Raw genomic sequence first — 12872 nt, 5'->3', positions numbered from 1 at the left:
GATAGAACAAAAAGACCTAGGAAAGGTAAAGTGGCTGTCTCTGGGAGCTGGGATGCCCTTTCCTCCTGCCCTTCAGTGTTGGAACTCCAGGTTCTCTGGCCTTTGCACTCTAGAACTTGCACCAGCAGCACCCCAGATTCTTAGACCTTTGGACTCAGACTAAAAATTATATAACAGGGTTCCCTGGTTCAGAGGCTTACCAACTTAGACTCCCTGGTTATCCAGCTTGCAGGTCATGGTACTTCTCAGCTTCAGTAATTACATGAGCCAATTACCCTAATAAATTCTCTCTCATCTCTCTCTCTCTCTCTCCCTGCCCTCTTCTGTATCCATATCCTTCTCCATTTCCATCTCCATCTCTAACTCTATCATCCATGTCTGTATCTGTATTTAACATACACCTATATCTCCTAGTGGTTCGATCTGGAAGACCTTGACTAATAACAGTGGCAAACTTTAAGCATAAAAGTAATTAGAAAAATTATGAAGCATTGACATTTTAATCGTAAGTTTAGGTAAATTCTCTCTGTATGCTGTAGGCTGAACACTTGCATTCCTCCATAAATTCATGCTTTGAAACATAATCCTTAATGTGATGGTATTTGTGGGGTGGCACCTTTGAGAGATGATTAGGGCGTGAGGGTGGAGACCCCAACAAATAGGATTAGTGCCTTTATAAAAGAGATCACAGAGAGATTCTTTGACCCTGTAGCTCTGTGAGGTTGCAGAAGAAAAAAAATGCCATCTATGAAAGTGAGCTCACACCAGACATCAAATCTACCAGTGCCTTGATCTTGGACTGCCAGTGTCTGAGATCACAAGGAAAAAATGTCTGCTGTGCACAAGGCACCCAGTCTATGGTATTTTTGTTAACAATGTAAAATATTTAAATAAATAAATTTATCTATTAATTTTAACTGTTTATAGAAATTAATGGATTTATTACGAAATAAGATTTACTTGAAATTAAAACAAAAGTTTAGGGCGGCGCCTGTGGCTCAAGGAGTAGGGCGCCGGTCCCATATGCCGGAGGTGGCGGGTTCAAACCCAGCCCCGGCCAAAAACCACAAAAAAAAAAAAAAAAAGTTTAAAGCTGGGCATGGTGGCTCATGCCTATAGTCCCAGCTACTTGGAAGGCTGAGGATTGCTTGAATCCAGTTCAAGATCAGCCTGGGCCAACATAACAAGACCCTGTCTCTAATAAAAACAAAACAATGCAAAACATACCAAAACAAGCAAACACAAAGAAACTCACAACAGTTTTAAAAAAACAAACTAGATTTACAATTTTATAATGGTAACAAAATTTAAAAACCAAAGTATCAGGAAATGGTCTTTTATGTTCACAAAGCTGTCCTGCAAAGCTTCACATGACTGTCAATAAATTTGTCTACTACCTGCCCATCCAATTTCAATGTTCAAATATTGATGTATAGAACTGACAGAACCTTAAAGGTAAACTATTTTTTTTAATCTCTAATATTCTAAACTTAAGTAGAACAAATAAGATGTTAACTGGCTGGCTAGTAGTAGTAAAGTACAACTGAAAGTAGTAAAGTCCAACGTACTTTAGATCAGTACCCTTTACTTTGGGCTTTACTACTTTCAGAGTACTACCGAGTAGTAAAAGTCCAAAGGAAAGGGTACTGATCTACATTTTGACTGCTTTTATCTTATCAGTTTGTGTTCCTACTATGGATTATAGTATATCCAAGAGAAGACTAAAACCGTACCTAACGGTCATCACACATGACCTATGATATGGACCATTCAATAACTTTAATCAAGCTTTATTGAAGTTTAAGATATATTTTTAAAAGTTCCCAAATGATAAATGTACACTTGTTGAGACATCACAAAGTAAACATGAAAAATCACCATTATTCATAGCAAATGGTTTTAATATTACTGATCTCCTCCAAGCCCTGCCAGAGGCATGGCTCAGTCATCACCAATACCCCTCACCACAGGTTACCACTATCATGACTTCCGACATCAGACACTGCTTTTTTTTATTTTTCTTACTGTTTATTAATAAAATGATAAAAAGACAATCTAATGCATTTTTTGTACCAGAATTCTTTGGTCTAATTTTTTTTTTTAATGTGAGATTTACCCATGTTGCTTTGAGTAGCAGCATTTATTTCCCTTTTATCTCTATACATTGTTGCATTATATTTGTCTTTGGTTTTAAAATAATGCATCTAGCTTCAGTTTCCTTTGTATTTATATTGTTTGATGTTTTTAGAACTCTCTGAATCTTGGCTGAGACAGAAAATCTATTCTGACAATGGGGATGCTGCTATGACAACTACCTAAAAACGTGGAAGCAGTTTTGGAACAGGGTAATAGATAGGGGCTGGAAGAGTTTTGAATTACATATTATGAAAATCCCACATTGCCAAGAATGGACCTTCTGGCAAGGCCCAGAAAGAAGAGGAGAGCTATCTCAAAATTCTTAGAGAATACCTAAGTGGCTGTGAACTTAATGCTCATAGAAATATAGATGGTAAAAGTCATTCTGGATTTGCGCTCTTGGATGGAAATGAGGAACATACCATTGGAAAATGGAAGAAAGGCCAACCTTGTTATAAAATGGTAAAGAACTTCACTAAGTTATGTTCTAGTTATTTGTGAAAAATAGTACTTACAGGAGATGAAATTAAATTTTTTATTATTGTTGGGGATTCATTGAGGGTACAATAAACCAGGTTACACTGATTGCATTTGTTAGGTAAAGTCCCTCTTGTCCCCAAAAGGTGTGGCACACACCAAGGCCCCACCCCCTTCCCGTAAAGTGCTGAAGATGTGGCTTGACTTCTTTTGAGTCCTCATAACAGAAGAGAGAAATTGATTTGGAAAATTCTTAGCCCATCTATATTGGAAAAAAATGAGAAAGACTGTTTGGAAAAGAACATGGAGGGTGGCCAAATTTGTATGGAGGTTAATATAGATCATTCAGATCAACAGAAGCTAGAAGCTATTCAACAAAGACCCTGTTGTCCAAGGCAATGGAAGAATGACCCTGAAGATATTCGGGAAATCAATGGGACTGCCCCTTTTGTTACAGGCCCAGAGTATAAAGGCCGGTGTGTTGGCAGCCCTAGGTGTGTCTCAGGCAGGCCCCGGATGAAGACAGGATAGGCAAGGTAAAAGGTGAGGCTTTCAAGGCATAGTCTTTGGGGAGACAGTGCAGAATAAAAATAGCAAGTCTGCCTGCTCTGAGAAAGAATGAAAACAGGAGGGTGGAGAAGGGAAAAGATGAAAGGGGCTATCCAACAATGGTGAAAAGCTTGTGAGACTACTGATAATGTGGCCAGTGGGACCCTGAACGCTTTAGGAGCAGCAGTATCCAGCATTCTTTGTGTATTATTTAGGCTGCTCAAATATCACCAATATATAAAGCCTTCCTCAACCTATCAATACTTTTCATGAACCCTTCAGGAAATTCTGCTATAAATGCACATAATTTGGATGAGTATTTTTCTTGATCCAGGTTTGTTTGCCTTGCTGGTTCTATGGGATGGGAAATGGAGGTTAATAAAGGTGATGTGAGTTCTGAGTCCATCTGGATAAGGAACAGAGAAAAGAAAACAGCAGTGGGAGAAGCAACGCAAAAGAAGGGACAGCCGAAGGGGGAAATGATGAGGAAAGATTCCCATTCAGTTCCAGATAACAGACTGAATACAAATGCATTCCTTTCCTTTCTGCTATATCCCACTGGAATCTCAGAAAAATTAAAAAATAAAATCAAGATCAAATAGAACCAGCAAAATAGAAATGCCATGGGAGAGCTTTAATACATTTTTCAGGGACAGATGAGAAGATTGATGGTAAAACAGCAAAGCGGAAAAACCCACTATCCCATTAGGGTAAAAAAGAGAGCAGAGTCAGTGACTTTACCCAGAACTTTTCCAATGAATCTTTAATTAAAGCAGCAGAGGCTTAGGGAAAGACAGGGGCTATAGACAGTGTGGAAAGAAATCTCTGCAAGGGCAGGTGAGCTAATTATACAATGACTTTCACAGCAGCTAACTCCAATATTTACCCTCAGGACAAATCTTCCATTGTGTCTCTGAAGTGTAAAACATTTAATTGGAAGATTATGTCTGGGTAATGGGGGAAGAGAAGGTGGTCAGGACCTCAAATTCTGGACATACTTATGACCACCAGGAAGATGAGGAGTCATGATGAGAAAGCTGTACACAAATTCTCCCCACTCCTGCATAATCACCGAAGCAAGGACTCTTCTGTTCAGGGGTCTAGTTACTTCTGCAAAATGATTTTTTTGATGTACAACCATAGGATTTGAGACATAGCTTTGTAATGCCCATTGTTATGTTTTATTGTAACTATATACTTATACATGCAGCTTCCCCCAAAAGTTGCTATTGATGAGGGAGCAGGTGTTATTTTTCTATCTTCACATGAAGTACAGTTCTTGCTGTATTAGTCTGTTTGAACTTCCATAACAAAATTAAAGCTGTGCACTGACACATCCTTTCCTTGGTGCGGGGATTTGGAGAGAGAGTCACTCTCCTGTGTTTCTTCTTACAGGGACATTAATTTTATTGGTCCTGGGCCCCTTCCCTATGACATCACTTTAGTTCCTTAGAGGCCCATCTCCAAATATAGCCCCAGTGCGAACTGAGGTTTGATACATCAATTTGGGAGAAACATACTTTTTTTGCCCCTCCCATTCATGTCTTTCTCACAAGAAAAATACACTTACCCCATCCCAACAACTACAAGTTTTAAGGCATTACAACATCAACTCTAAAGTCTAAAGTTCAAAGTTCTGTCTGATTATCATCTACATCATACACAGGTGAGCCTTGTGCTAGGTAGGATTCATCCTGAGGCAAAATTCATCTCCATCTGTGAACCTATGAAATCAGACAAGTTAAGTGCTTTCAGATACAATGGTGGGAGAGGAATGGGATAGACATCCCCATTTCAAAAGGGAGAGTTAGAAAAGACAGAAGGAGTGACAGGTCCCATATGAGTCCAAAACCTAGCAAGACAAATTTCAGTAGGTCTTAAGGCTCGAGAGTGCTCCCCTTTGGTTTGACATGCTGCCCTCAGGGCCCACTGTGGGGGCAATGTCACTCCCCAGGCTGTGAAGGGCAGCTCAGTTGCCTTAGGTCTCTGTGACAACTACTCCATCTGGGGAAGGCTAGGAGGAAGCAGCCCTGCCCTGGGGCTGTGGTGGAATCGCAGCCCAGATGATTTCTGAATCACTTTAGGGGTCAGTTCTGCCCTTTCTTGGAGGATAGCACATATTTGTAGCTGGATAGCTCTATGGTCCCGTTCTGTCAACCCCAGAAATTTCACAGCCTTCTTTCATTTTGTCCATTTTCATCCCTTTTAGTTCAAACTGGTAGATTTCTGCTCAAATAATCCATTCCACACGATAAGATTATGGATATAATCGTATAATTTATTTATTTAGTGGTAGTCTAATTAGACTCTTGACATTCTCTTCAAAAGACACTATCTCATATTTTGTAATATGGACAGGCTGAGAATTTTCCAGATCTTTATGTTCTGGTTCCTTTTTGCATAACAATTCCTTCTTTAGTTCATCCCTCTCCTCTTATATTTTTACTGTAAGCAGTTAGGAGAACCCAGCCACACCTTCAACATTTTGCTGAGAAATCTCCTCTGTAAACATCCAGTATCATTGTTCACAAGTTCTACCTTTCATAAAACACTAAAACACAATTCATTTCATAACAAGAATTACCTTTGCTCAGTTTCAAATCTGTTCTTCATTTTTGCCTGAGACTTTACTAGAAAGGACTTTACTGTCCATATTTATAGCAACATTCTGTTTATAATTATTTGTACATTCTCTAATGTGGAAGTGTGTTCTCTTTTCTTTCAGAGACTTCATCAGAATGACCGACTCAAAGTCTGTTCAGGGAAATGTAGGCTTTTCCTAGCCTGTACCCCCAAACTCTTCTACAATCTACCCAGGTACTCAGTTCCAAAGCCAATTCCATACTTTTAGATATTTGTCATAGAAGCATCCTACTTCTCTGTACCAAAATCTGGGTTCATTTTACTTGGGCTGCTACATCAAAATACCACAGTGTAGGTGTTAAGTTTAAAGAGGAGAAAGGTATTGCCTCACAATTCTGGAGACCAGAAGTCTGAGATCAATAAAGGTGGCTGCCAGCAGGGTTATTTCTCATGGAGGGGACTTACTTCCTGGCTTGCAGACAGCGGCCTTCTCTGTGTGCTCACTGGCCTGCCCACTATGTGTGCATGGAGACAGAAAGAGAAAGCAAGCTCTTGGTGTCTCTCCTCATAAGGACTCTAATCCTATCAGAACACTTATGACCTCATTTAACCTTAATTACTTTCTTAGAGGCCTGTCTCCCAATACAAACACTAGGGGTTAGAACTTTAACTTATGAATTTGGGAGCAAAACAAATATCAGTAAATAACACTTACCCACAAAAGGTGAGCAAAATCTGTTAATCAAATGAATTAGTGGAATGACATATGTGTATGTATATATGGGTATGTGCGTGTGTATATATATATGACTTTATTCTTCAATCCTTAAAATGTTCTCATTCAGAGTTATATTTAACCACATACATCACAAAATATTCTATTCGTTAACAAAATGCATTTGTGAGAAAGAATGTTATATACTTAACGTTTCTGTTGGAATTGTAAATGGAGTCATTCTGTAATTCAAAAACGGACTTGAAATCTCAAGAAACTGTTCAGGCTCATTTATTACTGGATCTAAAAAACAGCAATTAGGAAGGGTGATATACATTTTATGTAATCTTTCAGAATTGTGCACAGAAGTTAACATTTAATACACTACCAATTAGATTAATCATTTACTCAGCAAATTTCAATAAATGTACAAAGATACATAAGGTTTTTATTGAAAGAGTTTATAGATCTTGCCAATATTAGATTATTTTTGTCTCCTCTTCAGTTGCTTTCCAGATTACTTGAAACAATTAAGGCTCAAGGGAAAAATTGAGCAGTGTCTTATAGAGATATTCTTTGACATTTGCTATTTCAAGTACAGGTATGACTATAATTGCTCAGGATATGAAGAAGAAACATGAACTAACATAAGGAGATAATACTGGAAGAAAAAAAGTGTAACAAAGTAAAGCTCATGAATAGAAAAGAAAGAAGCAGATCAAGACAGGATCTGTGGATATTCCTAGAAGATCCTGAAGGTAAGAAGTAAGAAATTCTTGTGTTTTTTTTTGAGACAGTCTCACAATATCACCCTCAGTAGATACCTCAGACTCAGTTATTCTTTTGCCTCAGCCTCCCTAGTAGCTGGGAGTACAGGCGCCCACCGAAACACCTGGCTATTTTTTTGGTTGTAGTTGTCATTGTTGTTTGGCAGCCCTGGGCTGGGTTCGAACCTGTCAGCTCCCGTGTATGTGGCTGGTGCCCCAGCCGCTGAGCCACAGGCACCGAGCCAGAAGGAAGAAATTCTTAATGAGTGAGGGACACAGCACCAGTATGACTATGGTGAACACTGAATTAAACATTAGGGGAGATTATTAGGAGAAAAAGTACGGCTGTGACACAGTGTACATAAATTTTCTCAGATTGTTCTCTGCTGTCCTGTACAAGGATTCCATCCCCATTTTTTGTTAATTTTCACTTTAAATATTAAATCTAATGGAGAGGAGAAAGACAATTACATGTAGTGAGTCACTAGGTGGGATAATGCCATTATGGAATTCCACCAATCATTAGGTTTTCATCCCCAGTTTACCAAAGATATTTACTTACCTAGAATTATGCAACTGTCATATAGGTTACTTTTATGTTTCCCTTCTCTTCCTTTCATTCGGCTATTCCATAATGCTCCGAATGAACAAGTTATTTTAAGTGACTCCATGTACTTAACTAAAATGTAGCATTTAAAAATAAAGGATTTTTTCCTCTTTCAACTGTTATGTGGATGTGGTTTAAGAAAGACAGCAAAAGATAGGAAGGAAGATAGGGAGGGAGGCAAGCAAAGAAGGAAAAAGGGAGGAAAGGAGGGAGGGAGGGAGGGAGGGAGGGGGGAGGGAACATAAGATACTTTACACAAAGAGCAGAGGTACGCTATTGGCACCAACAGCCCATTACAGAGACTCAAGGAATATAAGGAAATGGCTGAAATAATTGATCAGGAGGATAAGAGGCAGTCAGGCCTAAGTAAAAAATGAATTGATCATTTTTTGTGTCCATCCAAATCAGATATTTCTTTGATCTTTGTTCTTTTCTGGCAAGGATAACGTATGTTGTGCTAGAGAAATCTTTGCCACCAGCTGTACTGGCTGTGTCAGTATAGGCAGAAAGTGAATGTGAGGAAATCACATGGTTAAGAGATGTTATTTATATTTTTCAAATGTACAAATTATGGCAGGAATTAGGAGGCAAGGAACATGTAAATAAATATTCCAATCTATATGGCTATCAGAGTTCTAGGATCCTGAGTACCACTGAGATTTATTCATCACACTAGGATAAGGCTCTCCTGCCCTCTGCAATGAAGGATCAGCAGCAATGAAGTAGCAGTGGGAGCCATAGCAAGTCAGGGGTATTTCCAACACCAGGAGGGGTTCAAGCCATGGCTAATGGATCCTGGGAACAACCATGCCAAGCACATTTATGAGCTTAGCAGCAAGACCTTCCGTAAATGGCACAATACGTGTTCCTAGTGGCTTTGCCTTTGTTGTTCATTCAGGTAACAGACCTCTGTTTGCAGAGATGCAATCATCTCTTGAACACGAGAGACTGTCAGTGAACTGATAGAATTAGAAAAAGTATGAGAAAAGATAAAGGAAGAAAATGCAAGAGTAGGAGATGAACACAAAACAGTGTAATCTAAAGGCTATTTTGAACAAAGATAATTTAAGCCTCTTGGAATGACTCTGTATCCATGTAACACACATCCACGTGCATAATCCACAGAACTCCAATTGTTTATCATCCTCCATTAAAAATTGCAAAGGCTAAATTAGCAAAGGGAGGGCTATATAGAGTGAATACATATACACAAATTATGAGTTATTCTGCTAAGGCTTCATTTTCTAATTCTTAATGATTTTATTTTAATCGCCTCCCTTCATGTTCATGTTTCTGCTTTAAAACTGGTCTTGTCATCTTGATCCCACTTCCATTCAAACTTGCTGCTCATGAAAAAAGGAGTGAGAATGTGAAGACTTATATAGAACAAAAAAAAAAATCAAAGGGATGAAAAATCAGACACAAATAGAATTTAGAACTGAATTGTGAGAATAAGAACAAGGTGGGAACACTCCCCTCTCTGCCCTGCGTCCATGGGAATCTGTTTCTGATCCCAACTGTCATTCACAGTTTGCCCTGTGGCTTCTGGGAAAAATTAACACAGGAGCAAGTTCAGGACAGAAGTTCTATTCCTAGAAGAGCTCTAAATATAAACCCATAATTCAAAGATTATGTCCTACATGATACTCTGTGGCATGAGGCTCCCCTGCCCTTTGCAATGGTTCCCAACCTTCCTAATGGCAGTGGTTCTCAACCTTCCTAATGCCACGGCCCTTTAACACAGTTCCTGTGGGTTGCGACCCACAGGTTGAGAACCGCTGCTCTATGATGATTTCTGCATTAGAAATTCATCCAATGACTTCATCTATACTATTTCAGTTTCCTTATCATTTGCTACAAATTACTAGCACACCAATAACAACAATGCCATCACTCAAAGGATGACCTTGATATAGCTAATCAATTTAGACAAGAACCGAACTGTTCAGCTTCTGAGATGTGGAGATTTAATCCTTTAAAGACATAAAATTTGTGCATAAAATTAAATGTAGATTGAAGGTGCAATGCTGAGTGCTTTCCCTGGCCATCTGTCTTTCACCACAAATGAAATGATGACACCTTCGTACACAGAAACGTTGAACAGAAAGATCTGAAGACAATGTGGTACATACCTTGAGGTTCATCTGTTATAACTGTTCCCTTTTTGTGACGAAAGAGTTTCCAGGGAGGTATAGGAGGTGACTTTGGTGGTGCTACCAGAGGACAAGATCTACTTCTAGTTACCAGCACGGGATGGCTACAGATGTGCGAAAGCCCATATTCTCTAAGTTTCTCAGCAGAATCTGCCTAAAAGATAAAAACTAGATGGAAAAAGATTCTTGCAATTGCCTTTAAAAAACTTCTGTCAGTATAAAAATCCTGTCACCATTACACTGATACCTTTACACTGTTACAAAAAAAATAAACACCACCATTCCTATTTCTCTGTATAAGCACAATTACCATCTTTCACACTTTCTGAGGGGGCTGTTTATTTATTTACAAAGTGATTAGAATTCTTTATTTACAAAGAGATTAGCATTTGAAGACACTTTTCAGTTAGAAAAGCTTAAGATTCTATGAGATTACAAAAATCTTAGCCCATCAGTTTTGGTCCAAAATCAATCAGCCATTATGTTTATAGGATAAAGCTTTAAGTTTCTTAAAGTTTGTTTTTTAATCACTGGCAATCGCTGTCCACTGTCTTAAGTGTCCCCATGTCAATGAAGGGCTAAGTGGTTGGCTTATCTACAGTTTACGCCCTCAGCACTAACAGCAGGTTCCTCCATAGGAAATCCCCATGATTGTTCTTGGCAATGGAGGCATTCATAGACAAGTGGGAAATAAAGGCTTCTGTGTCCTGCCAAATCAAGTAGTTTCCCAGGCAGATACTTCCCACATCAGAATGTTCAGCTCTCCTGAAGCCAATCTGCTTTGGAATAATTCAGAATAACACTGAAGCCAAACTCAAGTCACCGATTTGTGGCTGAAATGTGCCATAAAGTGTGGATGATAAAGTTATATGTGTTATAGCCTAATTCTGATTTTCACAACTTTCTCTAATATTTAAAGTAAAATAAAATGAAATAATAACCGCACTAAAGTCAGTTTTGACAGTAAGTATTATTCTTCCCAATCAATTGTTCATCCCTGATTTCTGTGCAGTAGCCCAATAGCCCAACTGAGATGGTAAATTTACAAAACAGCCATTTACATTAGAACCAGAAACCTGTTTGTCATCCTATTCCAAATTAAGACTTCAACTTGAGCCTGCCTTGCTTCCATCACCCTGCTTGTACAGAGCTCAATCTATACTTCCCCAAGAAGTATAGATTAAGAGTACCCGTAAGGAGGGAGAGAGCTTCCCAAAGCCAGGAAAAATAAGTTTAACATAGATTTCATCAGTGCGTTAATGCAAATCTATTTAAAAGTATTTTAAATATTGAAACTATAAAGAAAAGTGAGTCAACACTTTTAAAAAGTGAACTAATTAAGAATTAGAGGAAAGCCTTATTTTCTTTTTTCCTTTTGTAGAATTTAGAAATTTGCTAGAAAAATTCAGAAAATTCTGGAATTATGTCTTAGAATGTTAATTAAAAACTTTTTCACAGGTCATCTAAAATTTAAACCTTTAATCTACTTTAGCCCTGTCAAATTTTAAAAGTTTCTAGGAGTCAAGTTAACATTTCGGACTTAATTTTGGGTTATTCAATAAGACAATGCCTTAGCAAGGTATTTTTAAAAAGGTGCATTGTTATAAAAGTTATGTTTAAATAACATCTGGAATGGAAGTCATACATAAAGTAGTATTTATAGGTTGAGTAAGTTCCAGACATATTAATAGTCATAATTTTTGGTCTATGTTTGATTGGTCTCTGTAGGATTGCAACCAGCATTTTAGTCTAAAAAGATTTTCTTTTTGATCTGTCGAGCACTGAACAATAAAAAGCACTTTGAAAATGTAAAGTTCTGGTCCAGACAGCAAAGTACAATATTAGCACCTATTTATACTATAGTTTGAATAATCTGTCAAAGTAATAACTTGATTTAAGCAGGTGAATTTAAAATAACATAATTCCTCATGCTTCATTTTATTTTTAACTATACTTCTGATTCATATAAAGTAATGCTATTAATAATAGTTATAGTTTGATCTTAAGAAATTATGTTAAAAGATTTCAAGTTTTGGGTTGAAACTTGGGTTACTATTTGGGGCAGAGAGGGATGTACAATAGTGCCTGGCACATTTAATAAGCACTTAATATATGCCTACCGGATAATTCATGCATAAGACTTAAATTGTAATAGAAGTCCCCTTTTTTAAGACCCTTTCATTCTTTTTACTCCATCTCATTTCAAACACTTGAAAAGAAACAGGAGTGGGGGTTTAAACAGGTTGGGGAGGCTTTTTTAAAACGTCCAGATCACCCATTTAAATAAAACTAAATCCATTTAGAATACCCAAGAGGAGAAGGATGTTGAATAATACAAAGTAATTCTTGACACCTTGTTCCTTCCCAAGTTTTCTTCTTGATTTCTTGTATTCTTTACCATTTCTTTAAAAAAAGTAGTTATTGACTTTATTTTACTTTTTGATCTCACTGTCTTTGAGGCAATAACTTTGAGCAATGTATTGCATTTAACAACATTCCATTGGGACACAAATGTTTCCTAAACTTTTATTGTTAAAGCATTATATGTCTCTATGATATTCTGGTATTTACCAGGGAAACTAGTTCACCCTCACAGCCTGTTAACCCAAAAGAACCAGAAAGCAAGACAGCGAGCTCATGACACTACGGTGACACTACAGGCAGTTCACTGCCGCTTTGCAAGTCACTTAATGACTGTTCCAGACACTAAGCTCATTCCAGAATCTCTGGGCACTTTAAACTATTTCCAACCCCCAAAGGGAAGATTTATAATACTCTTTTATGACCTCCCTCTCACCCGTCCCCCAGACTGCCCCTAAGACTTCTCCTTTGCAATCTGTTCTGTCTGTAGCAGTTCCCTGAGCCCAGGAAAACCTCCTTCATCA

The 12872-nt window shown here is 38.0% G+C and overlaps 1 protein-coding gene across 9 annotated transcripts in view; it reads right to left on the bottom strand.

Annotated features, from left to right (window-relative positions):
• ADGB (androglobin) overlaps positions 1-12872 on the bottom strand; it is a 167674-nt gene that overhangs the window by 84588 nt on the left and 70214 nt on the right. For all 9 annotated transcript variants that reach the window (XM_053591390.1, XM_053591391.1, XM_053591399.1 and 6 more), the window contains 2 exons: positions 9967-10141; positions 6673-6763 (listed from right to left, as the gene is read on the bottom strand). In XM_053591390.1, coding sequence (XP_053447365.1) covers positions 6673-6763; positions 9967-10141 — 266 coding nt within the window. The remainder of the gene's footprint in view (positions 1-6672; positions 6764-9966; positions 10142-12872) is intronic.

This window comes from Nycticebus coucang, chromosome 5 (genome assembly GCF_027406575.1).
Source record: "Nycticebus coucang isolate mNycCou1 chromosome 5, mNycCou1.pri, whole genome shotgun sequence".
Lineage (NCBI taxonomy): Eukaryota > Metazoa > Chordata > Mammalia > Primates > Lorisidae > Nycticebus > Nycticebus coucang.
This window is presented reverse-complemented; position numbering and strand designations above follow the sequence as displayed.